The sequence below is a fragment of the Thermobia domestica genome, chromosome 5, assembly GCF_964235325.1.
Source record: "Thermobia domestica chromosome 5, izTheDome1.hap1.1, whole genome shotgun sequence".
NCBI classification, from domain to species: domain Eukaryota; kingdom Metazoa; phylum Arthropoda; class Insecta; order Zygentoma; family Lepismatidae; genus Thermobia; species Thermobia domestica.
The window spans coordinates 249,103,163-249,130,383 of NC_137458.1; the positions used below are offsets into that span (position 1 = coordinate 249,103,163).

General features: G+C 31.4%; 1 protein-coding gene across 35 annotated transcripts in view; it reads left to right on the forward strand.

The window, feature by feature from the left end:
* The window catches only part of LOC145686531 (uncharacterized), a 316,530-nt gene extending 291,130 nt beyond the window's left edge, over positions 1–25,400 (forward strand). For 33 of the 35 annotated variants that reach the window (XM_081759929.1, XM_081759948.1, XM_081759954.1 and 30 more), the window contains 12 exons: positions 149–268; positions 926–973; positions 3,313–3,384; positions 6,846–6,872; positions 9,413–9,529; positions 10,467–10,565; positions 12,707–12,766; positions 13,642–13,677; positions 15,808–15,936; positions 16,565–16,600; positions 19,338–19,382; positions 23,137–25,400. In XM_081759929.1, coding sequence (XP_081616055.1) covers positions 149–268; positions 926–973; positions 3,313–3,384; positions 6,846–6,872; positions 9,413–9,529; positions 10,467–10,565; positions 12,707–12,766; positions 13,642–13,677; positions 15,808–15,936; positions 16,565–16,600; positions 19,338–19,382; positions 23,137–23,639 — 1,292 coding nt within the window. In that variant the 3' untranslated portion in view covers positions 23,640–25,400. The remainder of the gene's footprint in view (positions 1–148; positions 269–925; positions 974–3,312; positions 3,385–6,845; positions 6,873–9,412; positions 9,530–10,466; positions 10,566–12,706; positions 12,767–13,641; positions 13,678–15,807; positions 15,937–16,564; positions 16,601–19,337; positions 19,383–23,136) is intronic. The other 2 variants (XM_081759945.1, XM_081759938.1) reach the window with 2 other exon arrangements.
* The last annotated feature ends 1,821 nt before the right edge of the window (positions 25,401–27,221 follow it).

The window sequence follows — 27,221 nt, forward strand, 5'->3', positions numbered from 1 at the left end:
GGGGTCTGTGTGTATCAAAGTATACTGAAAGTAACAAGTAAGAATAGAAAGATTCTAAAAGAAAATAAGTGTTCAATTTAGTTAATAAAACGGTATAGATACTTTTTTATTTTAAAAAATAATATATTTAATTGTGAAATCTTTACAGGTGGGCCAGGTGCTCCAGGTGGACCAGGAGGACCAGGGGGACCAGGTGGACCAGCAGGACCAGGGGGACCAGGTGGACCAGCAGGACCAGGGGGACCAGGTGGACCAGCAGAACAAGGCGGTAATACATATTCTCTAACTCAGTTCTTGATTAAATTCCTTTTACACATTTAAGATATAATTTTAACAAGAATTTTAGGAATGATCCAAAAAATGGATCAAAAGATTGAGATCTTAACCAAGAATTTTAGGAATGATTAAAAACAAGTGCATCAAAAGATTGCGATCTTGGCCAATATTTAGTTTGTGGATCAGGGCCCCTAAATCGAGTTTTCGTATTTTTTACGGAATAAGCACATCATATTGAGCTAAGTGATAGTTTGGGTTTGGCTACACTATATGTAGTTCTCCAGATATAAGGCCTACAAGAAATTTTTTGCCTGAAATATGTTGGATATTTTGATCCAAAAATTAAAATTACCGTTTTAAATCAAAATTCAAGGACTTTTATGTGTTAAAAATAATGTACGTAACTTTATTCTAGTATAAACTACAGTAGAGAAAATGTAAAATGAGAGGGATCAACACAAAATAAATTTCAAAAATGTAAAATAAACATCGGAATAAACACAATAAATCCATTTTACAATCTAGCAAGCCAGATAATTATAGTAAAATTAGTTTATCATTGTTTCTATTATTATTATTATTATTATTATTATTATTATTATTATTATTATTATTATTATTATTATTATTATTATTATTATTATTTTAGGTTATCCAAGTCAACCTCAAGGACCACCAGGTGGACAGGGAGGGCCCGGTAAGTATATATATCAACCAACCACAACATGGATTTCCACTAAATATAAATTTAAGATTTAAATACAAAAATAAATTTAAAACATTGCTATAAAATACCGTTTAAAATATTTATTCAAACACTTTTCAATATTTAAGATACCAGAGAGAGAAGTACCGTCAGAATTTCAGCGAAAAAAACATAATTTTATTGATTCACGTCACAGGTATCAAACACAGACAAAGTTTGTCTTTACCTGCCTGTGCAAAGGAGGATTACCTTTATAGAATTATGAAAGACGGATTTGTAAAAATTTTCTGCGAATGCTTTCATGGCTTTAGAATTCTTCGCATAAAATATGGGTTATTTTGGAACTGAAATAAAGGAGAAAAGGTAAACAGCTAATGTAATAAAGTTTCGTAGAATGTGTTTAAAGAGAGCTTCGAATACACGTTATTTACTTTGTCAATTTTCGGTTTTATTCATTTCAATGCTAGAACTTATTGTTGTGCAAACTAGTTGAATCTGTCTTGCATTCCATGGAAATTAGAATACCTGCATTCCTCGGCCTGCATAAAATAGTTGTTGCTTTTACAAAGTGGAACAATACACAAAATAATATTTATATCTATGTTTGGGTAACTTTTTATCTGGCTCCTTGTTACCTACTTCGATATTCCTCTTTTAACTTCACTCTATTTGTTGTATAATGTGCTGCATAAGCAGCTAACCACTCCGACTTCTGATAGACTCTTGACAGCTACTACTTCACTTCTGAAGGAACATGGTGCTTTTGAAGTGGACGTGGCTTGAGAAATTTTCAAAGTCCAATAACTTAATTAATATTGCATACATGTACACTCGTGTCCAAAATTATTGTCGCATGTCTATAAATATGTTGTTGTAGGAATATAATTTGATAACGAATTCGCCCGGTATTTCTTAAAATGTTAGTATGTGTATAATTGGCAAAGACTTGTATGTGGCAAATTTCATGTCAAAAGAGTAGTAAATAAGAAAAATAAAACGAAAATAAAACTTTCTTGTCCATTTACCAACATTTTGTTTTACTCATTCTAATTTTCGTATTTATAATTCTTTTCCTATGAAATTTAACACAAATATATATTTCCCGATTATACACTTAGTATCAGTATTAAAAGTACCCTGCAAAATCATTATCAAATTATATTCTTACAAGAAAACAGTTATGCGACAATCATTTTGGACATAAGTGTACATATTAGTATACAGATACTGATCTTTTAAATTAACATTACAAAAAAATGGAAATCAAAATCTTCGTGAATCAAAATTTAAGATTATAGGAGGACAGGGTATTAGAGATACTGTCACTTCTTTCCTTTAACTTTTTAATGTGCATACAATAGTACAATATTTTCTTTTTATATTATGCCTCCCGAATTTAGTTCCTTTCTTGCGTCTGTAATAGTGTACTTCTTTATAAAAGGCCGTATTCTCACGATCATATATAGTTTTTTTTTTCTTGAAATAAACACTGGAAGCAGCATTCACATTTATTGAAGAAAATTCACATTTATTAGATTTGATATGCAAACATTTATGACATTTTAAAGAGTAAATGACCGGAATTCTTAAAAAGGAAACTGTCATAAATATTAAGGTAAAATAACCACGTATATAAAGCATATACTTAAAATAGAAATACAGTTACACAATTCTTAATGTCTTTTAAGCGATATCCTGTAATTGAATTTATGTTGAAAAGTAATCTAAGTAGAAATGCTGATTACAATTCAAAATTATCTGAAACATTAAAAAAATAAATAACACTTTCATGTTATTGAAGTATTATTATTATTTTACAAATTGTGAATATAATGTAAAATTTAAATAGCGACTAAACGTAATTTTGAACAAGAACTCAAAGCAAAAGGGTAGAAAAACCTCAATCGTAAACATAATTCTGTCCAATAAGATCTATGGAATAGCTGAGGAGTTATGAGCTTCATAACCAATAAGAATGAAAACAATTGACATACCGTAAATTAATTATCTTTATTAAATAAGAAGTTTAATTGAGTGAGCGAAATTATGATTCGTCTGGTGAAACTTGAATGTTACCATCATATGAAATTATATTTCGAAACGTTTCTTTGAAGACACATAAGTTAAATTTGCCAAAATAGAAATAATTATATGAACTTGATTATTAGCAATATACTAAGTTAAATTAAACTGCAATAGTTTTTTAATAAAGCGGAACATAAAGCTAGATTACAAACACCAATCATAGTTTCCATAGTAAGTATAATCAATATGAAGAGATAAAATAAGGATAATTTCTTAATTAAATTAAAATCGTACTGTATTTGCAGGTGGCCCAGGAGGATCAGGTGCTCCAGGTGGCCCTGGAGGTCCAGGAGCACCAGGCGGTCAAGGTGGTCCAGGTTAGTAGATTATCCGTTAATCAAAACTAAACAAAATTCACAGTAATTATTGCCTACCTGGGATATTTTCCAAGATTTGATTCTTACATTATTATAACGAAAGGAACGAAATTAAATTTAGTGATGGACGGTTTGTATAAACCGATACCTCATCACTGATACTTTCATCATTGCAACGAAGAAAGAAAACAAAAATCACACGTGAGTGAGGAAACAAATTGAAAGACATGTTTTAAATAATTATGTTTTCACGATCCTTTATCTTATGCACTCAATTCTTTTAAGTATTCTTAGTTTACATTTTCGATCTTAATAATATTGGGCGTAAGTATCGTACGCAAAGAGGGTTTAACCCTCCCTCCACCTGAGCAAGATATTTACTATATATTTACTACTATATAAACAAAAGCCACGCTCATCCTGAAAGAATATTAGATTGTGCGCTTGAATTCCCATTAATGAAATTTCCGTACGCTAGTGCTGGACATTGCCCAGGAAAAATTTAGAACGTAGAGCTGTTGAACTTCATACATAGAATTGGAGGACATATAAGGTAACTAATAACTATTATAATTCGATGGGTTTCCTTTGAGATTTCAATAAAAATAAAATTTATTTAATTTCGCTTTTTTTTTTTAAATGGTTTTATCCGAAAATCCGATCCGAACGATCAAAATTTCTACTATAATGTTTGTTAGTTGCAGATGCTTTGGAAGTAAAATGGTGATGATCAATCATATCTTTGAAACAGATATCCAAACAAAATTATCATTTGCTGATTGGTTTCTATTCTTCCCTGATCGAACTAATGTAAGACGACTGCGCATTTTTTATTTTTTATTTATTTATTTATTTTTATTTTGGTGACAATGGTTATAATATGAAAGGTTTTTAAGTCAAATAATTTTAAATTGATTTCTTCCTTGAAGAATAGCTTAGACAAAGCATTATAGTAATTAACTTATTTGCATTCCTTCCTGATCGAGTTAGTCCAAGATGTCTGAAGTTGTTGTGTAAACTTTACACGGGAATAGATTTTATGATATAAATGGTTCTGAAGTGAGATGGTTATGCTCATTAGCATTATCACTTATTATTATCAAAATAAAGACATTTCTAATTCGATCCAATTAATTCATGATCCAATTCAATCACATGATTTCCAAATATCCTATAGCTTGATTAAACGCAATCAGATTAATGTTGCAGACTTCACGTCCATAGTTATTTTGCAATTTCTTTTCATAACTTTTACTAAGTAATTAATTTTATGTTATATGGAGAATAAGGTAGTAGGTTTGGATTATTTTGGTTACTGTGGTTGGATTGGTTGTAGTAGTTATGAAAAATATTAAAAACCAGTTGAGATTTTTTTTTCGAAATTTATATGAAATTGTATATTAAATTTGTTTGATTAACTAATGACGCAATAATTATTGAATCAATATTGGTATTAATCATCACCAATATCATCCCCAATGATCATCATCACCAATGATCATCACCATCATTTTTATCATCATCTTCTATAAGTTATTTACTAATTTCTTTAGATGCTCTATCACAACTAAATATTTCATTTCGTTTCCCCTTGTAGACTGATATACGTGCGTTCTTTAAGGTCAAATTTTCGCTTTGTGGTGGGTGGCATTATCAAGACAATGAACATAATAAATAAATAAATAAATAAGATCAAGCATAGTGTGAAAAGTAAATAAAAGGCTTAATACAAAAAATATTGATCAATATCAAAAATGCTATTAAAAGCAGAAAATACTCAAAAAGCGCTAAAGTTATCATTATTAATAAGAAATTTTTAAATCTGTGCCATGCGAAACAAATTATTCCCTAATACAAAACTGTGCGGCTCGGCGAACGTAATGGTATGTCACATTTTCTAACTCTTCGAGTAAACTGGAGAAGATGATTTACCATTCCCGTGCAATTTAATATAGTGATATGTACTAAACAAGCTTTCCGTGCCATCTACAGGTGCATTCCCAAAATTAAACTACCTACATACTGTTCTGTAATCATATTACCACCCATTTCACCTAATAACTTAATTTAACTGGAAGTGACGCTTACCTTGTGTTCGCCCGAGCCGCTCAACTATAGTTTCAACGGTAATATTATTACGCATTAATTTGTTTGATTTGGTATAGACTTTTAGAAAGACTATACCATTGTTTGATTTGGTTTAGACTTTTGATTTGGTATAAAACTTTTATTCCTTATATCATATTAAATTTTAGGTGACTTTTTATTATTTTCTGCTTTTTAACAGGAAAGAATACCTTTCAAAACAAAACAAAAAAGAAAAAAATAATCAAGATTGGTGCTTATGTTGAAGTTATGCGTAAAAATACATTCAATGAAATTGGTTAATTGGAGTGTTAACACTGCACTTGTCGAGGTGTTTCATGTTCTATCACCAAAGGCTATTATTAGATCTGAACGAAATTTAGATAGGATCACCGGAAAGGCACTCTCTTTACATAAAGAAAGAAAAACAAAGATGCTAGTGAAAGTAAGTGCACTTATGTGGAACTTATGCGTGAAAATATACACAATGAAGTTGGTTGATTACGGTGTTAACACTACACCTGTCGAGATGTTTCATGCTCTATCTCCGAAGACTATCATTAGATCCCAACGAAATTTACATGATGGGATTACCAGGAAGGCACTCTCTTTAAAAACAAAAAAGGAAAGAAAAACGCTAGTGAAAATAGGGCACTTATGTCCGAAGCTATGCGTGAACTTGTCTACAACACACACATACGTATATATAGAAAAGGTCGAATTTGACCGACTTTTATCGAAGTCAGTTAAAAAGGATGAGTATAAGTGACATTACACGTTACCTTAAAAAACATTGGAAAAGATATAATAGGATACCAAAGGTTCTTCATAGATCCATAGTCTATGTCAGATCACTTGTTTTATACTATGTAAGTATACATTAATATTGTATACCTCAGAAGAATAAACACATAAGGTTGAAGTAAGACGACAACATTTTGACTTCAACTTTTTCAAAACAAATATAATCAAGGGAATAAGGCATAAGTCACTTGTTTACAAACAATTTTTATTTGATTTAAAAACGCGAAGTTAAAGGAGAAAATGTGTTTGCATAGGAGAGACTGACTTCATTACTGACATCTTTACAATCGCTCATGAGAGGAGGTAAAGAACGCTAAGGTGCGAAAATGTCTGCGCAACTGGTCAATTCAAACCGTCTTCTATTAACACTAGATAGATCATCATTATGTGTATCTTTTTTTTTTTTTTAAAAAAAAGAGACCTCTCTACTTCTATGCGACTTTATTTCTTATCCTCTATTTGACTCTTTTATCCCCATCATTCTGTAATATCATCTGCGCATGACAATAATTTGGTGTATATCGTCAATACAAAAAAAGGAAATTATTAATTGTAACTTATTTATATTATAGGTGGACCTTCAGGACCAGGAGGACAAGGTTAGTATAATTAACACAATTTTCTTATGTATTTTTAATAATATATTTTGTTTATAAATGAAGAATATTGTAAGTGTTCTTAAAATTTTGAAACAAAGCGTATACAAAACTTCAAATTTAAAATTCAAGTGCAGTTTTGACTTCATGTAAAACTGTTCATCCAGTCCAATATATAGGATGAATCTTTCGGTATTGGACCCAATAAAATACGAATATATCAAAGGCTACTTATTAAATTTTGAACATGCATATATCACAGTATATCTCGCTCCATGTTGATACTAAAGATGCTGAGAATGTTTTCCATCATTGGTCCATTTAGAGTTGAATGTGATGTTTCATATTTATAAAAGAATCCCGTCTTCTCTAAATTGTGCACAAAATTTACAATCATCTGCTTGGTCGGTGCCTTTCTACTGCAATATTTTCTCAAAGGTGCGGCTTGATACTATTTAAAGGAACCTGTAACCAAGTATTTACGAACGATAAACACATGCTTCTCTGTTATGTACAAAATTCCCCTTTACAATCGCACAACTCAATGACAGTTCAGTAAGCGTAGGCAGGGAAGTATAGACGCGGCATGGTATCAGACCTGACTTGCTCTATGTGTTTATATGAGCTCAAGAAACTGATCGATCCAGAGAATAATTACAAGATGAATATTGTTGTTCTTATTTTCGAAGAAGGTAATTTTCCTTATTTCCCTAACTGTGTAAAATCAAAAATTATTTGAGATCACTTACGTTTAAATTCGTTTATTGTTTAAGGTTACAATACACCCTTAACAAAGCTGACGAGTTGGTCAGTGAGGAAAATCGTCAGCTAACTTTTAAATTATAAGTATAAATAATATATTTTAAAAAATCCGAAAATGTGTTTTTCTCAATGAATTTTCTGCCTGATTCTGATTTTAAAATTGTCTTTTATAAATTTTATAAATATTGTCCTTTATATATATAATTTTGCACATCGAGAGTTTATCCCTAGGAACACTAAGGGGGGGCGGGCTCGGAGGCCCACAAGTTATTCTTTTTACATATTGTAGAATGAAAAAAAATGATATTGTCAAGCTTGACCCCATTCATCATAAAACGTACTTGCTTAGTTTTTAGTGTTTTATTTTTTTCTATTTATAAATAAAGAAAGTGTTGCGGGCCTCAGAGCCCCCTCCCCCCTAGTAGTACTAAGGGGCTATTCACTGCATACGCTAAGTGTTCTATTCCAGTGTTTTGGTTATTTATTTTATTTTCCTTCGAAACAATTTTGGTATTACAACATGCAGGGCACTCTGAGGTATTATTCTGGTGCAGTGTTGCCAGCTACAAATTATAAAAAAAAGTATTTTTCTGTTTATTTTTTTTTTTGGCACCTAAATATTTTTTTTTTATTAGTTTATTCCTTCAAACCTGCTAACACCTTGATATTAAAATCACACACACAGACGCATATATATATAAAGTTTCAATAATGATTGGAAAGAACTATGCTGCTGCGCCTCTGGTGTTATCAAGTATTTTTAATCATAGAATCTACGAGCAGTATATTGGAGACGCATATTTCATAGGAAATTGTCAGTTCGTTATTTTGTGACTGTGATTGTATGTGGGAATCTGCAGCAGCATTGGAACAATGGCAAATCGTGTTCTTCGCCAAAATTCAATTGAGAAAGAATTTAAAGAACTTTTAAATGAATCTGACATAGAAGGTAGTGAGCTTGAGTATAGCAAGGTGGAAATAACCCTGTCAGATTTTGATGCAAAAGACAGTGATTTGAACATTTTATTTGATAATGCAAATGAAACAAATGGAAGCAGAGGTACGTTTCTTGCAATGAATTCCTTGTAATATTCATGATGTTGTAGTGGTGTTAGTTGTTTGCTTACGTTTTACATGTTCATTCCATAGGTGCAAAGACCTGACGTTGTACTACTAGAAAAATTGTAACTTATGTTGTGTTAGCAACACTGCTACTCTGGTGACATCCCCTATAGTGTCCAATGAACGTCCCTTACACTATCTATCTTTTCGCGGAAACACAATTTGAAAGACTTTCTCCATTCCAAGGATAACCGGGATGAAATTATAAAAGATTAATCCCCCTTCTACCCTACTTTACAGCACCACCACCAAAATGCTTTTAGAAGCCGCCTTTGTACACATACAACACTGTACTGAGTTGCTATTGATCTGTTTGATAGTTTTTTTACACAAACAAATAAAATAAATAAGTCATAGTTACTGACATAAATTAAAAAATGGTAACTTAAACAATTACACACATATAGTTGGTAACGCTGTACTTAGAAACCTAGTAATAATAGAAAATAAAAATATATGATTTCTTAGACATCCCAAGTTCATATCAGACAAGATAAATTATTTTCCGTAAGAAATAATGACCTTTATGTTGTGGGCCTCAGAGGTGCTCCATGTAACCCAAAAAAAAAAAAAACTTAGGTTTTCCTCGGGTTATAATAATGATATGAATACTATAGTTTTACACATCGAAAGAAAATAATAAATTTTCCTTGTTTCAGGAGGTCCAGGAGGATATCCAGGACCAGGTGGCCCAGGAGGTCCAGGAGGATACCCAGGACCAGGTGGACCAGGAGGTCCAGGAGGATATCCAGGACCAGGTGGCCCAGCAGGTCCAGGTAAATTTCTTTTATTCACGTGATTTTATTATAACAATATCCGAATAATGAAAATATATTTCTTTAGATTCATCACTGTTTTATGATACATTGCTTTTATTTGTGTGTGATACTAGTATGATAACTGTCTTCATAGTAGAGTTTAACTATTATTTACGTAAAAAATAATAATAATAATTCAAGTGAAGCTGTCATAATTTTAAAAGATATATCGTCGCTATTATTATTTAATTTTCTTTTGGAATACGCTATATGTAAAAATCAGAGATAGTAAGTGAGAGTTAAACTAATAGGTCATAGCTTATACTGATGAGGTCAATCTGATAGGGAACGATATGAGGACAATAGAAAGAAATGCAGAAGTTTCATAAAATGACTGCAGGTATAGAAATAAATGCAGAAAAAACACTTTCTTCCTTTCTTTCTGATGATAGACACTGGAGTTGTATCAGAAATATATTGACCGGTAATTGTGTTAAAACAAAATAGTTGTTATTTGAAGAGCAATTAAGATGACATATATCCTCTATCATGTAGTCTGAATGTTTGAATATCGATCCTAAGAGTGAAAATATGTGGATAATCAGGAAACAGACTGGGCAGCATGATGCTTAAGACACCGACAAAGTAAACCAGGGATCCGAGTTCAATTCTCGGTTCAGTCTACTTTTTCACTCTTTGAACTTTATATTTACATTGTGTAGTTTCTAAAGCACTATACAAATTTTATTTTTATACTGCTATTGGAATAATTGTAATATTTCATGAAGTTGTACATTCTTTATTAATTTCCTCGTCTTTTTACATGTGGAAAAGACTACAATATATGCAGTTCAATATCAAAGACTACGATTCTTTATACGGCGTGATAGTAGGAAGTTTACTTTTCAGCTTCGATTTTACGAATATTTATTTTTTTCTTATTTAAAACTTTTAGGTGGCCCAGGAGGACCAGGTGGACCAGGCGGTCCAAGTGGCCCAGGTGGACCAGGCGGTCCAAGTGGCCCAGGTGGACCAGGCGGTCCAAGTGGCCCAGGTTAGTATAATACGATGCACAGTTCGATATTGATAGAATTTAAACTTTTAAATGTTTATTACAATATTAAATAAATATCATGTTTTTAAACTTTTAATAATTAGTAAATAATAAGTAGCTTCTAGCTAAAACAATTGTTAAATTTTGAATATGAGATATAGTTTTAAATAATAATATTGGGCGGTATCCAAAGAGATACCTTCGATAAACAAGTGTTAGTCACGCGATTAATTAGTGTTGTATTAGTTCTGTACTAAGGAGGGTGTACTGTTTGGTATTCAGAGTCTGCTTGGAATTCAGCTAATACGTTGATTTGGGTATGATTAACTAATATAACCCCAATACATAGAGTGAGAGAAATAAATGTTTAAACTACGGAAATCTAGACGTTCGGATGTGTTGTCTGTAAAAATAAAAATGTATGAAATACGAAATTAGAAATGTTTTCTTTATGATTTGACATTACAACAACTTATAAATAGTTACGAAATCGGACTCTAATTAACTTAGTGGCAGGGATAAAAGTGAGGGGGAACGCAGGGGACGCCGTCCTCTCGCTTCCAGAAAATACCAGTGGCGTTCCCCCACTTTCTTGGAAACTTACAATGGGCAAAGATAGGCACGGGGACGGTGTGACGTCATTCGTCCCCCCAGAGGGATGTATTTATGATAGGAGTAAGTAGAATTCAATTAATATTAGCGATAATAGAAGGAATTTGTTTTAATTATAAGGGAAGATAATTGAAGCCTTGACTTCCATAACCGTACAAGTCCAGCTGAAGAAATATTGAGAAGCTCAATAAAATCTGAATATTTGTCGGAAATGTGAACTTGGAAAGCAGATTTTTTTTTTTTTTCATATTTAGGGACATTTGTTATGTAGCAAAGTGGAAGTATGAAAAAATCTGATTTCTAAGTTCACATTTCCAGCAAATATGCAGTTTTTATTGAGTTTCTCAATATCTCTCTCCAACTGAACTTGTGCGGTTGTAGAAGTCACGGCTTCAATTTATCGATCAGTTGAATATACCCCTCAGAAAACTGGAAATTTTCTGCTCATCTCTGACTGTTTAATTTAAGAAACTGTTCTGTTATTGTCGAGGACTCGGTTAAATAGCTGCTTCATAGTTAATTCAACCAATGAGGTGAAAGGAAAGAAAGACTGGTTATTAATTGCCTTTGTTTTCTCATAATGTAATTTTATTGTACTCTCTGCTCTAAAATAATTAGTAATATGTGATTAATTTAGTCAACTACTACGTGCTAATCAGAGATTCTGAAGACACTTCTGACAACAATACGTTAATCAAACCCTTAGTATGGTGCTAATCATACATCAAAACGACTCTGCATAAGGCCCAATAAGATTAATTACAATTGACTTTCCCTTACAAAATACACTAGTGAATCAGTGAAGGTCGTTTCTCCGTGAATTTTTACTTTATTGTTAGTAATATGGACTCAAAGACTAAAGATGGAAGACGAAATTTCACAAATAGATTGAATAATATGAGCAGCTTATGCGGTTATAATGGTAAACGTCACTTCCGGTGAAATTGAGTTATTAGATGGAATGGATTGGGATCGAAGCACAGAACGGTATGTAGGTAGTTTAATTTTGGAAATGTACTTGTCAATTACAAGGTGAAGCTTGTTTAATATGTGTCAATGCATTGTATTGCACCTTAATACTATAAATAAGAAATTTAAAAATTTTATAAGAAGCGATATTTGCCACCATAAAATAATAATAATAGTAAAATAAAATGAAGTACAAATTCATTCGTTTCGTTTGCTTCCTTCACAAAAATTACAGCATAATATTTCAAACTAACTACTAACGCTATTTCTTAAAAAAAAAAAAAAAAAAAAAAAAAAAAAAATGAAATCGCAATGTAAATTTTGAGATATGAAAATAGCTTTCAGAAATTAATGCTTACTATGATGACGTCGATTAATGCCAATGTAATTTTAGAGAAGTTCCTTTTATATAATTATATAAAAGATCAACAGTAACTAAAAAAAGGTGGAAATGGTTTGCAAAGATATTTACAAGGTGAATGATAGGGAATTAATTGGTAATATGATAAATAATTGAATTAATAAAACATAAATAATCACTTTTTTTATTATTTTCCTAGGAGAACACCCAGGATCTGGACCTCAAGGACCTAGTGGACCTGGAGGCCCAGGAGGCCCAGGTAAGATGTAATTACATTATATTGTCATGTATAAGAACCTTCCTCTAATAAAATAATTATAAAAATAATACCCATACATTTGAGTTACGAATTGCAAAGTCAGTAAATATTGAAACACAACAGAGAAAAAGATCACTTACTATTTGGTGAATAGTGTTCATATCGAAAGATTGACATGCAGAAGGTGTAGAAGTTAAAATGTTCTAAATTGTAGAAACGAAAACATATGTATTAATTCAGAATGGTTATTTTATTATTTTCTTTTAATATTAAGTTCTTGACAACTTGTGACAACTAAATTTTTCTAATTTTATTTAGTCATCAAATACGAGGAAATGTGCATCTTTCACATTTGGTCATATTTGTCTCAAACAGTTTATTTATTTATTTATTTATTTAAGGATTGGTGTTAAAATTTTATTTTACTCTTTTAGACCGGCCAGCTGACCGGGCACAGCACCTGAAATGTGGGAGTAACTACACTAAATTTAGTATTTTTTAACTCGTTTCGAACAATACTTTATTTATTTATACATATTATATAGGCTTGCAAAATATTGGCTGTGGTGATGCTGAGAGAATTCGTTGATATAGATATATATTGTAAAATATGCTAGAAATGGCTTAATAGACTACCATTAAATTACTTTTCAGTAGATCTACCTATTTTATCTATACTGTTGCTGACAAAAAAAGAAAAAAGAAAAAAAGAAAAAGAAAATAAAGAAAGAAAAGGAAAACAAAAATCCCACGTATAGGTAAAATTCAGCTAAAATGTGTACCTAAATACTATGTACTATTTTTATGTATTATGTACTATTTTTATACTTAAATATGCTGAATATCTACACTTTTGTGTCTCCTTGTCATTTTAGGGGGTCCAGGTGCACCAGGCGGACCAGGAGGACCAGGTTAGTAGATAAGATTTCAAAATATGAATTTATGTTTTTCTTTATAACCAATGATGAAATCAGGCACTTACTTGGACTCTTGGAACTATCAGAAAGAAGGACTTTATATGATCTTAGATTATTACATGAAAGTCTAACTGGTAAACTACAGTTAATTAATGTTGTTAACGCACACGTTTCTTTCACAACTACTAGAAATTACAAAATTTTTAAGTGTGTACCTTAATTGATGTATCTATCTATAAGTGTTTGTCTATGGCCAACAACTACTCTAATCTTACAGATTAGTGGTAGAGCGTTTACATCTGGTGTATGGGATTCTTGGTTTGATTCCAGCTCGCGCCAAGTGAGCTTTGTGGTGGACAAACACCATGTGCGTGGGTTTTCACAGGGTTCTTCTGTTTCCTTTTACTTTCTTCATTCAACCATTTTCATTCATTTCTCATCATCACCGTCTCCTTTAGCCTGGCTGGCATAACCGTAGAACGTAAAACTTAAAAGATTTCATTTCATTTCTAATCTTATTGATATATTTATTGGAGATTTTGGTAATTTGAAAAAGCAATTTAGAAGATGTCACTCTTTATAATACTGTATATGCGATTATTGTGTTTGATATCTCTATGCATGCTTATTTGTTTTTATATTTGCATGAATGATCTCTTTTAAAAATATATTATTATATTTCAGTATAATGTCTTGTATGTATAGGAAACTGTTATTGGAGTTAGTCTGTTATTTCCTGATGATAAATAAGTTGATATTATTTAAAATTATTATTAAATAAATAATTTTCGTTTAAGAATCCACTGAATTTTCTAAAAGCGAGCTAAATCATATATAATTTATTAGCTATGCATTTTTTGAATACAGTATAATTAAATTAAAATAGTTAAGGTGCTCGGTATATGGACACAGGTTTGTCCAATAACAGCAGGGATCTGTGGTAGATTTAACGTGATCCGAGATGAGAGCACGACCTCGAGAGTGAGAGAGTGCGTGGCTGCTCTAGGAAAGGGACTGGGTGGCATAGTGATTAACGCATCGGCACGGTAAGCCGGAGGTCCCAGATTCGAGTTCCGATCCAGTCAATTGCTTTTTTACTCTTTGCGTGTTAAATGAAAATAAACAAAATCAAAATTGAAAATTAAACTTCAGTGTAGTGTTGTGAGGAAACATTGTTTGCAAAACCTTTCAACTATTATGCTTTAGTTATTTTCAACAGTGAAAGGAGAACAAAACTAAGTTCAGAAAGATTAATATGTAATTCATTGAGGAATTTAAATAATTAGGAATGTATAGAAATAGAAACAATTCCAATACAACGCATAGCGAAATCAGTACCGTTGTCTTTACATGCTAGATTCGAAGAAAAATCTATTTCTTCAATGGCCATTTATTTATTTATTTATTTATTTATTTTTACAAAATCTCGTCATTATTTTTTTTTAAATCTACTTTCCTTATTACACTTTTACTCTGAAAAACAATAATTCACAGTCTGTTGAAAGATATTACAAAACATGTTCTTTATTCCACAGAAATATAAGTATCTTATTTTCAAATTATAAAATAATCAAATTTAAATCCTGATACATACCAAAAACATAAATTCAGATTTATAACTTTTTTTAAAAAAAAGTTTTTACTAAATGTAAAAAAAAATAAAAAAAAAAACATTAAATTTCAAGTATAGTAAGTGTAAATTATTATAGAAAATATTACATTATTTCCTAGGTAGTGAAGAAAAATTTAAATTCAGCAGATTTCTCTATTTAATTTAATGCTAAATAAAGAATTTAATGATCGTGATTGATATATTATGTAATATAGATTTGATATAGGACAATTATTATCGTGCTATGCTGGTTTTGTTTCAACATAGGCACTCCTTGAACGCACGTGTCATATTGTCGTTTATTTATAGATAACTTCTTCTTGAATACAAAGGAAAAATCTTTATTGAGACAATAAACGATAATTTGGTTTAAATTATTTTTATCATTATTATTATTACGTAAGGGAAAAACTTAAAATGTTCTCCTCCTAATCACTTAAATATGACCGAAGTAAAACCGAATAATGACTAAGAAAGAAGAATTGACTTCAAGAATATGATTCACTTTCCAGGAGGTCCAGGCGGATATCCAGGTGAACCAGGAGGTCAGGAAGGACCTGGTGGTCCAGGAGGTCAAGAAGGACCAGGTGGACCAGGTGGACCAGGTGGACCAGGTGGACCTAGTGGACCAGGAGGTCCTGGTGAGTTTTCATCTTGTTTGCGTTTCGGAACTTTAGAGAAAGATACTGACTGTAAGAAATGTAATACAATTATAGAATCACTTAAATAAGCAAAGCAGGTTTATTTAAGTGAAGTGAAGGCTTGCATGTTTCCTAATGAAATAATTAAGGTTTGCGTATTCACAGATATTTTTCAACTAGATTGAGGAAATCTTTGAAAGCTGTAGTGTAGAACAAAAATATTTAAGTTAACAAGGTGTTATATATATATATATATATATATATATATATATATATATATATATATATATATATATAACATGGAAATCTATTGCTGATATTAAGTATATGTATACTACAGAACATCAGCTTTAGCATTTCGGAAACAAATCAGCTTGAGAGTTTGTCAATATGCTTTTATTCACAATATTTTTGATACAAAGAGCTTATTTATTTAGTGAACAAATTTCCGCTTTATACGAGCAAAATGAAAGAAAGGGCAATTAATATATCAAAGTAATAACATAACTACAATCTTCGGACAACTAGAAATTTGTTATTAAGAAGTATTCAAGTTATTTGATAATCTAATTGTTTTCTTAATATAGGTAACAAAACGATATATTATTTTTTTAAATAAATTTTACAGGTGGACCTGGTGGCCCTGGAGGACCCGGAGGAGACGGTGAGTTAATATGAATTACTCTTTTATTGCGATATATTATTATTTGTATGTCTTCACAATGTAATGAAAGCAATATTGTTCTTCCTTTGATAAGTTATTGCAAGTACAAAGAATAAAAAGTAAGTATGACTCAATAATAGAGCCCTCATTTATGATGGGAAAGATTCCTTGTGGAAAAGATAGAGTTCTAGAAAAGGAATAGCAGTTACAGTTTTTTTTTTTTTTTTTTTTTTAAGGGGAGTGTATATTTTCCTGTTCTTCTTCACTATCTTCTTTGTATCAATTCTTTATGATTTACTTGTTTTCATCATGTTTCCTTTAGCTAATACAAACATTTGTCACAATATTTTGCGAATAGATTTCTCACATCAAAATAAGAAAAAAAAAAGTTCATATGGACCTATGATCGGAAGTGCATAGTTTCGTAGTAGTTATAGGGTGCCGGAAATGTACCAAAAAAATTAAGTTTAAAGGTCCATAATTCCACAACTATAGGACCAATCGTAGTCGGGTCCAGACATCACCGACGAACTAGTATGTGAACTATGCAAAAATCCATCTTTCAGAATCTCTGGTACTTGCACAATCATTTTTAGAGAGGCTGTTTGGGAGTACTTGATCACTCTCCACCTACCTCTCTAAAAATTGACGTGCAGGCACTGAAACATTCTTAAATATGGATATTTAGATAGTTCCCATACCAGTTCCTCAGTGTTGTCTTGACCCGAGTACGATAGGTTCCATAGTAATTGAGCTATGAAATTTTAAAGTTCACCTGTTACACATTTTCTTCACCCTATAACTCCGAAACTATCCACTTTTGAGCACAGGTCCATATGACTTTTTTTTTCTTATCTTGATGTGAAGAATCTTTTCTCAAAATATTGTGATAAATTTTTGTAACACCCTGTATATATAATTATAAGTTGTTTAATTAATAATTTCATTTCGTATTTTATAGCGTAGCAACGTATCTGTAAGAGAAATGCATAAGAATATTATTAAGTTATAGTTTTAAATGCTTCATTTATTACATGTTCGTACTCTAAATGTTATCATTTGTGAAACAACGAGAATTTGTTTAATTTTGGTCTTGAATAAATCTAAATGAAAGAGTTATGTAACATTGAATACTGCATTCGTCGTATCACATCATAACAAACCACGTGATGGAAAATACTCACATCCATACATTTATTTTTGGAGTTTTTTTTTTTTTAATTTAACACGTCAATGACTAGTTACAAAAGTCTATTTTTTTAGGATATTAAATTTATAATGTAGGTACAGTATAATGAATGTATTTTAATTTCAAACAGTGTCCACTTAATATGTATTTGCTTTGTTAAGTTTTTGCGTTTATTATAAAATTTCCTCTGTTATTGATGTAAAACATTCTCAAATTAAAAATAAAATTATTAACGGGCAGGAAAATAATGTATTTGTAGTGAATATCCATTACCGAACAGATGGCTGAGATTTATTTCACAGTGGCTAATTTTCAGTTACGCTCGAGAGTCTTCTCAGCCACACAAATAATATTGAATAAATTGTAAAATAATTGTAAATATTGAAATGACAAAGCTCAAAATACACACCATGGTTAAATAAAATATGAAACACAAGATGCGCTTGCTTGTCCCGTCATATTTGTCAAAACTTTTAAGCAATAATATCCCACTAATGATGCTAGTTTTATTAATAAAATTAAAATTTAAACAAAACCAAAACGTATTTTATCAATTTCATCAAAATTAAGCTGTTTGTTTATTAAGAGGAACATGCAAAAATTAAATGCTGATTCTGTCACTTTCATTAATTATGAATTTCTTTCATCAACCACTGCACTACGACCGATTAAACTGAAAAATATCATGGACAAAATTTTAGCATTAAAATCTGACATGATTATTGGAAGTTACTTGTTTCTTATTCAACATGGACGCAATTTAATTATTGTGGTGGAAGTTTCAAATTTTCTCTTTATGTTCTCCTTTCTTATTCTTTGCAGTAGTTTATTTAATTTATTAAACCTTATATAAGTTGAAAAAGATCCTAAACGAATTTGTCAGGAAAACACTGAGCTTGATAGAAATTCCGTAATTGATGAAAAAAGTTCTTGAAATACAGTGAAATGTAATAACATGTTTTTCTGAACAATTTTGTCCTCATTAATTGTTCGTCATTATTGTACGTAAAAGAACAAGGAAGATAGATTAAGAAGTTTAGTTATTAAAACAAGATAGGTCTCATATTACTAAATAGAGATTTAGATATGTTAATAACATCTGCTATTTACAATACAATTCACTGAAATAGCATTTTTCTTAACAATTTTGTTCTTATTAAGTAGCAGGTATTAGCAAGAGTCAAGGAAAGAAATTGAATATGATAGTAATTAAAACGAAATAGACCCACATTAGATATAAATTAAGATATGTTACGTGTTAGTAAACACTAATTGACTAGACTTCTATAAAACATCCGATTCTCCTATCTTTTCGTTCCTAAAGATAATAAACTTTCGTAAGCTTTCGACACTTCTTTCTTCTGTTTTAACCCAAATATTAGTTTTTCTCTGTTCTCCATTGTTTTGTTAACTCATGCTCCGGTATATATATATGTAAATTATTGAGACAAAGTTTGTGCATTTTATGGAACTGTAGATATATTTTCAATTTGGTTATTCTTCTATTATAAGACGTTTATTTACTTACTTAAAATTACAATCTTGCAGGTGGACAAGGTGGCCCTGGAGGCCCGGGTGGACCAGGAGAGGAAGGTAAATTTAGCTATTTTATCATTATATAAAAGCAAATAATACGATTAGTATTTAGATTCACTAAAAGTAAATCAATATTATTTCGGACTAAAAGAAACCACTAAATTTTCACAAACTGTCTTTGATTCAACATTTCTCTGTTGAATCGGCGGCTTCTTCAAAAAGTGACGAAGATTATTTAGTTATTGTGTTTTGTGTGCTATCAGATATTGATTTTTAATAATATTAGATGAAAGAACTTCGTTAATTACAGAAGGAACCAAACTAAAGGAGATCATTTATGGCATTTTCTTAGTTTTTTAGATATGATAATGGTTAATGATAATAATGCAATAATGGCCTGAAACAAGGAGATGTGTTGTCATCATTATAATTCAACTTTGTTCTGGAGTGCGCTATAAGGAAAATAAAAGATAGCAACCAGGGCCTAGAGATGAATGGCATTCACCATGTTATGGCGTATGCTGATTATGTAAATCTGATAGGGGATGATAGGAGAACAATAGAAAGAAATGCATATGTTTTATTAAATTTTTGCAGGGATATGGACTTAGAAGTAAATGCAGAGAGAAGTAAATACATAGAAATTAACTGGGATAGTAATAATGTAAATTATGGATACCTCAAAATATCAAGTTAATACTTTCTACAAAGGGGATACTTTTAAATATCTAGGATCAATATTAACAGACCAAAACCATAACCACGAAGAAAATGTATAGACTGAAAGCAGGGAATTCGCGTTGTTATTCAGTTCAAAATCTTTCGTCTTCGCGAATTCTGTCGAGAAATTCGAAGCTTAAAATGTATAAATCATAATAATGCCAGTTGTGCTGTATGGTTGCGAAACATGGTCGCTTACTCTGAGGGCAGAACGCAGACTGAAAGTATTTGAGAATAGAATCCTGAGGTAAATATGCAGATCTAAGAGGAACGTGAATGGGGAAATGGTGCAAACTTCATAATGAGGAACTGAATAATTGGATCAGAGCTACTCTTTCGATTTAGGTGTTCGTTTATCCGGATACTTCTCCGAGATGCCTGAACCGTTAATCATCAAATTTGACATAGTGATTTGAAAGCGTACGCTGAGTGACGTAAGGGGTTGCATGTCTCGATCGGGCTTATCATTAAGGAATAATAACCGAAAAAAGGAATGCGCATAGACTTAATATTGGAAAAGCATTTGGCACGCTAATTCTCATTATAAACAATGGAAAGTAGAATTTTCAGAACTATAAATACGGCGAAATCCTTTTTATTTTGTTCTACGAACACAATTTTTCAAAGCCATTTTGCATTTCGTTGACATACCGAATTTAACTCTTTGCAAGTGGTGTTCGTACACGAAAACAAATTGATACAAAAAATGCTATGAATAATCCAATAAAAATTGATCGCTTCACTTCCAAATTTGTAATTAATACATACATTGTTTACACTGTTTACCAAACATTGTTAGGATCATAGTCTAAGAGGCTCTGGTGAGCAGGTTATGTAGCCAGAATGAAAGAAAGTATGAACACTTTCAAATTTTTAATTGGAAATCAAATCGGAAAACAATCTTGAGGAAGACCTAGACGCAGATGGGAAGACAATATTAAGATGGATCTCGCACAAATAGGAATACAAAATAGAAGATTCAGTTGGTTGAACCTCCGGGTTACAAAGGTCATAGAGATAGTTATATATTGTTGTAAGAAACCATTATGCTATATATATCTCATTATGCTATATACCTAGTATTTCACCCATTCTTATTGTGCCAGGTTTTAGTTAAAGAGCTCATAATTAAGAAATTAAGACAAGAATAGAAACAATATTGGTTCAAAAGGTGATTTCAAATACTGGAAGTACTTAAAAATTATCAAATAATGAGTTTCTTCTGGTGTTAGTTTGACAGTATAGATATTATTGTTTCTCTCTTAAACAGGTAACATATTTAAAGCATTTTTTGGTATCCTAGAAAAATTTACGAAAATGTTATCTATGTTATAAGAAATGTATATCTTTGACTTCGTATCTATCAAACAATCATCCACAAAGAATTATTTCCACTCAGTAATCTTACATCAGTGTCACAGTTCACTTATAATAAGAAAATAATATCGCTGTTAGATTCTGTGCATACAAAGTACAAATTGGTATAGAATAAATCCATTATGCGTACCTAAAATTTTTGACACGAAGAAAAACTTTTTTTTTTTTTTTTTGCACAAGACATTTTCGCTGACGAAGCTTTAACTTCATCAGTTGAAGCGCTTGGAGGATAAAGGTGATATGTAACAAATTGAATATGATGGGAAAATTGACTTTCACAACTTTGTCCGTTAACATACCACCTTCATCGTTTCTAAATATCTGCACTAGGACGAGGACTCACCAAATAATATGTTAGATAGCATGAGTAGCATATAACACGTGCATGAACAGCCAGAATGCAACATTTCGAAAAATGTAACATAACACCTTTATCCTCCAAGCGCTTCAGTTGTAAGAAGAAACAAATGATGTGGAAATCTAATAAATATAAGCTTAGTAAAAAAAAAAAACGTATAAGTTCCAGTAATTTCAGCCCGACCGAACTGGAATTGGAGTTCAACATTATTGCCTATAAGACTATAATAAGAGAATTTATATTCATAAACATCTCTCTCTTTCTCTCCTGGCATATATACACTGTATATTAGAGTTGAAAATGTAATAGTGTAACATTGGTGTAAATACAAAATGAAACGAAACTATTTATTCTCATATCTAGCACATCCTAGTCCATATCTTACCTGCCTCAGAGTAAGATTCTCTCCTCCAGCCCAGCACATGGATGTTGTGACGAGAAGACAATAGCAGTGTGCGAGGTGGCTGTCTAAACAATTGTGTATTATGTATTCTCTATGTTCACGAAATAGGAACAGTGAAGCCGGTTTAAAACTCTCTACACTTCACGAAGACCTCCGTGGCATGACATAAGGGGGTGGGCATGACATGATAGAGGAGACACATTCAGTTCTCAATCGGCATGGAAATACACAACAATTAAGTGTTTATACCGTTACCTCAGACATTACTATCGTCTTCTCATCACACCACCTGTGCGTTGGTTAGGTGGGAGAGATTACTTACTGTGAGATAAGTAAGGTGTCGAGTAGCTTGTACTAGATGTGAGAATTAGCAGTTCTGTTGGATTTTGAATTTACATCAGTATTGCGACTATTAAATTTCCAACCCTCACATATAAAAGTCACTTTTGTCAATTTTAGCCATAGTTTTAAACTTTACCAGAGACTGCAGTTGAGCTCTATAGTTCAAACGATTTTTTTTCTTTTTGAAACACTATTATTTGTTTTTTTAGTTCTGTTTGTTCACGTTACAAATGCAAGATTAGGCAACTTTCAAAGAAGAATCGCTCGAATTATACCGTACGTTTTTATTTTCATACGTATACAAGTGTAAACGTTTTCCTACGTTTTTATCCTCACATGTTAGTGCTTCATGGGTGTTATCCACCTTATTTACATTTAACCCAACACCTACTTACACTGGCAGTCTAATCAGCAAAAATATTTGTATTAAAGAACTGCTGCTATTACTTTGGATGTAAATAGAAGAATACTTTAAGATAAGTGTATTATTAAGTTTGGCTGATTATTATCGTTTAATGGACAATAATTGTCCAGAGTTTCTCATTTTCATGCCAAATTGAAATATAAATGAATCTTATTGCCATTGTCTCTTTCTTTCTCGTTTTAACTAGGTTCTGGACCTGAGAGTGAATCATCACAAACGGAAAGCCCACCTGAATCTACACCGCCACCTCCTCAAACTGTTGCTGTTATACCTTATCCTCTACCCATCGTACCATACCCAGGCGTCTGCCCGTGTTACCTAGTTACACCAGGAAACAACTCGAATCAAACGCATCATCCATATCCTTATCCCTACCCACCATACGGTATAATAGGATATTATCCAGTAATATTTTATCCTTATTGTCCTGGTGGAAACTATAGCGGTCAACCACAAATGGTACAGCCGATATTCCCAGCTGCATACCCAGTGCCATACCCATGTTATCAATGCAGTGCTCCACCTCCGCAAAATGGATCAAGCGAGAGTTTCCGACAGGTCATGAGGCAAGCAAGGTTAGTAGGAGGATTTGGGTCTTCAAATCATGCTCAACCAAGTCCCGTGACTCGACAACGAAGAAACGGCTACAGAGGGCGCTATAGAAGGCGGCAAGTAAGAACGACAGGCTAAGAAATCATTTTATAATGCTACAAGTGAGAAGACACTGGTTTGTCTTCAGTTTCTCAAGAAAATGTGATGTTAGAGTAATAAAAATAATAATAAGCAAAAAATAAGTGCAATGACTGTGTTTTTTATTAAAAAAATAATAAAGAATGGACATCGTTGTAATTGATATATGGTGCTATTTGTTCTGAATATGGAAAGGACTACGTATTTGAACAATCTTCTTCAACAACTATTTATCAAATATAAATTTTCTATTCTTTTGGTCAAGAATCGGTTTCTACTTTCCTTGTGCGAAGTTCTTGTAAATTATAGTACAACTGGGTTGTACTTACGTGTGGAGAATAATAAGGAAAGTATAGTTGTTTTTGTATGTTAAATCATTAAGATATGTATCTTTTCTAAATAAGGGTTGCCAGATAGGTTTGAACCAAACAATATGTTTCTCATCCGCCATTTCGCTTAGTGTCTAGTTAAATAGTTAAGCTGGGCAAAAATTGCTGTAGTGTGAAGTAGTTAAAATCAAAGAAAAAAGTTCTGAGTTTTACTTAAAGTTTCAAATTAAGTTACTTCCTTAAATTTTATATAGCTCTTACATATATAGTGTCATTACGTTTTAAAAACGTCCTTCACAACTCATAATAATTTCATAATTACGTCATAATCATATTATTATAGTTTGTAGATGTGACCCAATTTTGCCAAACCAATAACTTCACGGTCTTTATAAAACTTATAATTCTTGTTCCATATGATTGTTTCTCTGATATGTTGCTCTCTTTGTGATATTGACTTCTAGATGTCTCTCAAAATGAGTTTAGAAAAACTGTCGCATTATTACAAAGGAATCGTTGTATAAAATAAAATTAATTTATATATGAGTTTATGTAGTTTAATTTGAATACAGATCTTCTTTTGTTTTAAAATTTGAAATCAAATTTACCTTTCGTAATTTGATTTCATGCTATGAACTTTTATAAACGAGCCCGATACATAAGAAGATTTTTTTTCTTAACTTCAAATATGAAGGGTATAAAGTAAACGCAAACAAAGGGCGCTAGTAAAGTATTAAATACTATTAAATTGTTTGCATGAGATATATTCATATATATACTACTAGATTGGTGGAGGCGAACTGTTAAATATTTACAATGGTTAAATGCTTGCTTTAATGTTAACTGTGATCTGCAACACTAGAATGTGTTCGATTTTTACTTCATAGATACGTTTAGATATGTTGTATTATCCTAAATGGGATTACTATAGTTCTGAAATTGCTTCGTCCTAGATCTGGCAATATTTTCAGATTTATTTATCTTGCATTTTACGTGAAGTTTTATTATTATCAAGTTTACAGCATGGAAAGCTTCTAGCATAGTTTGTGAACAGTAAACAAATTATCACTTTCAGATTATAGGGTAATTTCTCTATCATAGGTTCCTTCTGGTTATTGTTTGGTACCAAACTTAATATATACATTCAGTTAATTGAATTTAATATTTGGCAACCCTATATTTAATAAAAAAAAATTTGACAGAAAAATGACAATGTGAGTTTTTTTTGTACCTTTTTTTTTTAAATATTTTGTACAAAGGATGTGTGTGTATGTGTTTTTTGACTGTAATGTATTAAAGTATCAAATACGTTTTCTTTGTTTATTGTGATCAATTTTCTTCACAATTGAACATTGTAAAATTATTTGTAAACTGTAACTTTAAACGAAAAAGAGAATCGATTTTTTTGAAACAATAAAAAATGCTCTTTGTATAATAATAGTTTGTTTTTATATTTATGAAAAAGATAATTTCTTAAGGTTATTTTAATCACGTTCCTATAACGGATATTTAAGAAAAATCATTTCTGCATTTCTAGCTATGCAGACAACGTAATTGAATTGGCTAAAGCATGGAACAACAATGACTCCTGATTTTTTTAACATATAAAATGTTAATAGAATTGGACAAAAGATTCTGTGCCTTTCCATTAGACAGCTCTTGTCTCGAAGTAAATTTGAATGATTTTGAAACGAAAACTAAATGAAAATGAACATTTATGAATAATCTGATTGATATACTTGATAGTGAGAGAGAAAGAGAGAGAAGGGGGGGGGGGGAAAGCATGACAAACATGATAATAGGAATTCTTAAAATTTGGTTTAACAACTACATTCCTTTGTGAAGTGTTCAGTGGAAGATAACTTCTAGTTTGATGTGATGCCAAGTTTTGGAAGCTATAATAGATGTCACTGAATGAAAGTAAACTTAGCTGTCAAAGGACTCCTGTAATCAAGGCCATAAGCAGAGTTTTGGGGCTAGGGAAGGGGATTACAAGTCAGAGCTATTAAATAAGCAGGTTTTTGGGTGGTGGTTGGGAGGAAAGTGTCAAACTAATTTCTAGGATTTCGCCTAAATCCTTGAGATTAAACAAGAACATTCCGAAAAATCGGTTTTAAATGATTGAAAGCGTTCAAAATGTGAGTATAGAGAAAAATATAAACTACATTGAGTAAAACAAAAACAGTTAGGAAGTCTTAGTAAAATTTGTTTAAAGTCGAACATTATTAGAGGTAGTGAAAACAATAACTCCGTTTGTTACGTTTGTAAGAGTTTTCTTGTATGGTTTCAACAACATCTGTGCGGAAGTATTTAAATATTCTTAATCTTTATACAGACCCTCTCTCCCTCGTGACTATGTGGATAGCATACACGATTTAGGGCGGGAGACCCGGTTCGATTCCTGGTGGGAGCTCAAGTGATTCAAATCTCACGTTAAACTATAGGTCCACGTCTCATATCGCCTCGCTGCTGAAAGGTATATTAAATTTAACTCAAATCAAATCCTTATTAAAAATAATTTCAACTACTTATTCTGCTGCCTTGTTCACAAGCTTAAGTAATGCATGGTCATATATTCAATAATTTCTTAAAATCGCTAATTATAATTTAATATATGGATGTTTGATGTTAAGTCTATAAGTTACATCGTGAAAAGAAGAAGCATTGCCTATAAGAGACTCTTATATTGTTAGTGTATTCAGAAGAATCATATAATATTCAGTCTTCTCATAAAGAATTATCGTAATTTCTTTTTCTGCGTAAACTACCAGTTTATCAAGAAATCTTGTTTCAGTTGTACAAGCCTTGCACCAAAAGTGTAAAAATTGTGTTTATGTATAAAGTGATTCAATCTTTATGTAAATGGCTTATCTTGGTGAATAAAGCTACACAAGAAGTGGTTGAAACTATACAGGAAAATTCTTACAGTTGCAATCAACAACACTAAATATTTTGCTTACCTACTTAACAATTAGATGACATACACGGAGTTACTGTATTCAAGTAACTACTGGAGACAGAATAAAAATAAAAGAGTAATTGATTACATCAATATATGATTTTTCAAAAAAAAAAAAAATATATATATATATATATATATATATATCAAGGGTGTGATAAAAAGTGTAGCAGAAGACACAAGATGGAAGTAAAGAAAGTTATGATTGATGGACTCTATTAAAGAGAGTAATTAATATGTCGAAACGAAGAGAGAAGCGGAGGACCAGTTAAATGGAGCTATGTTGCGACAAGC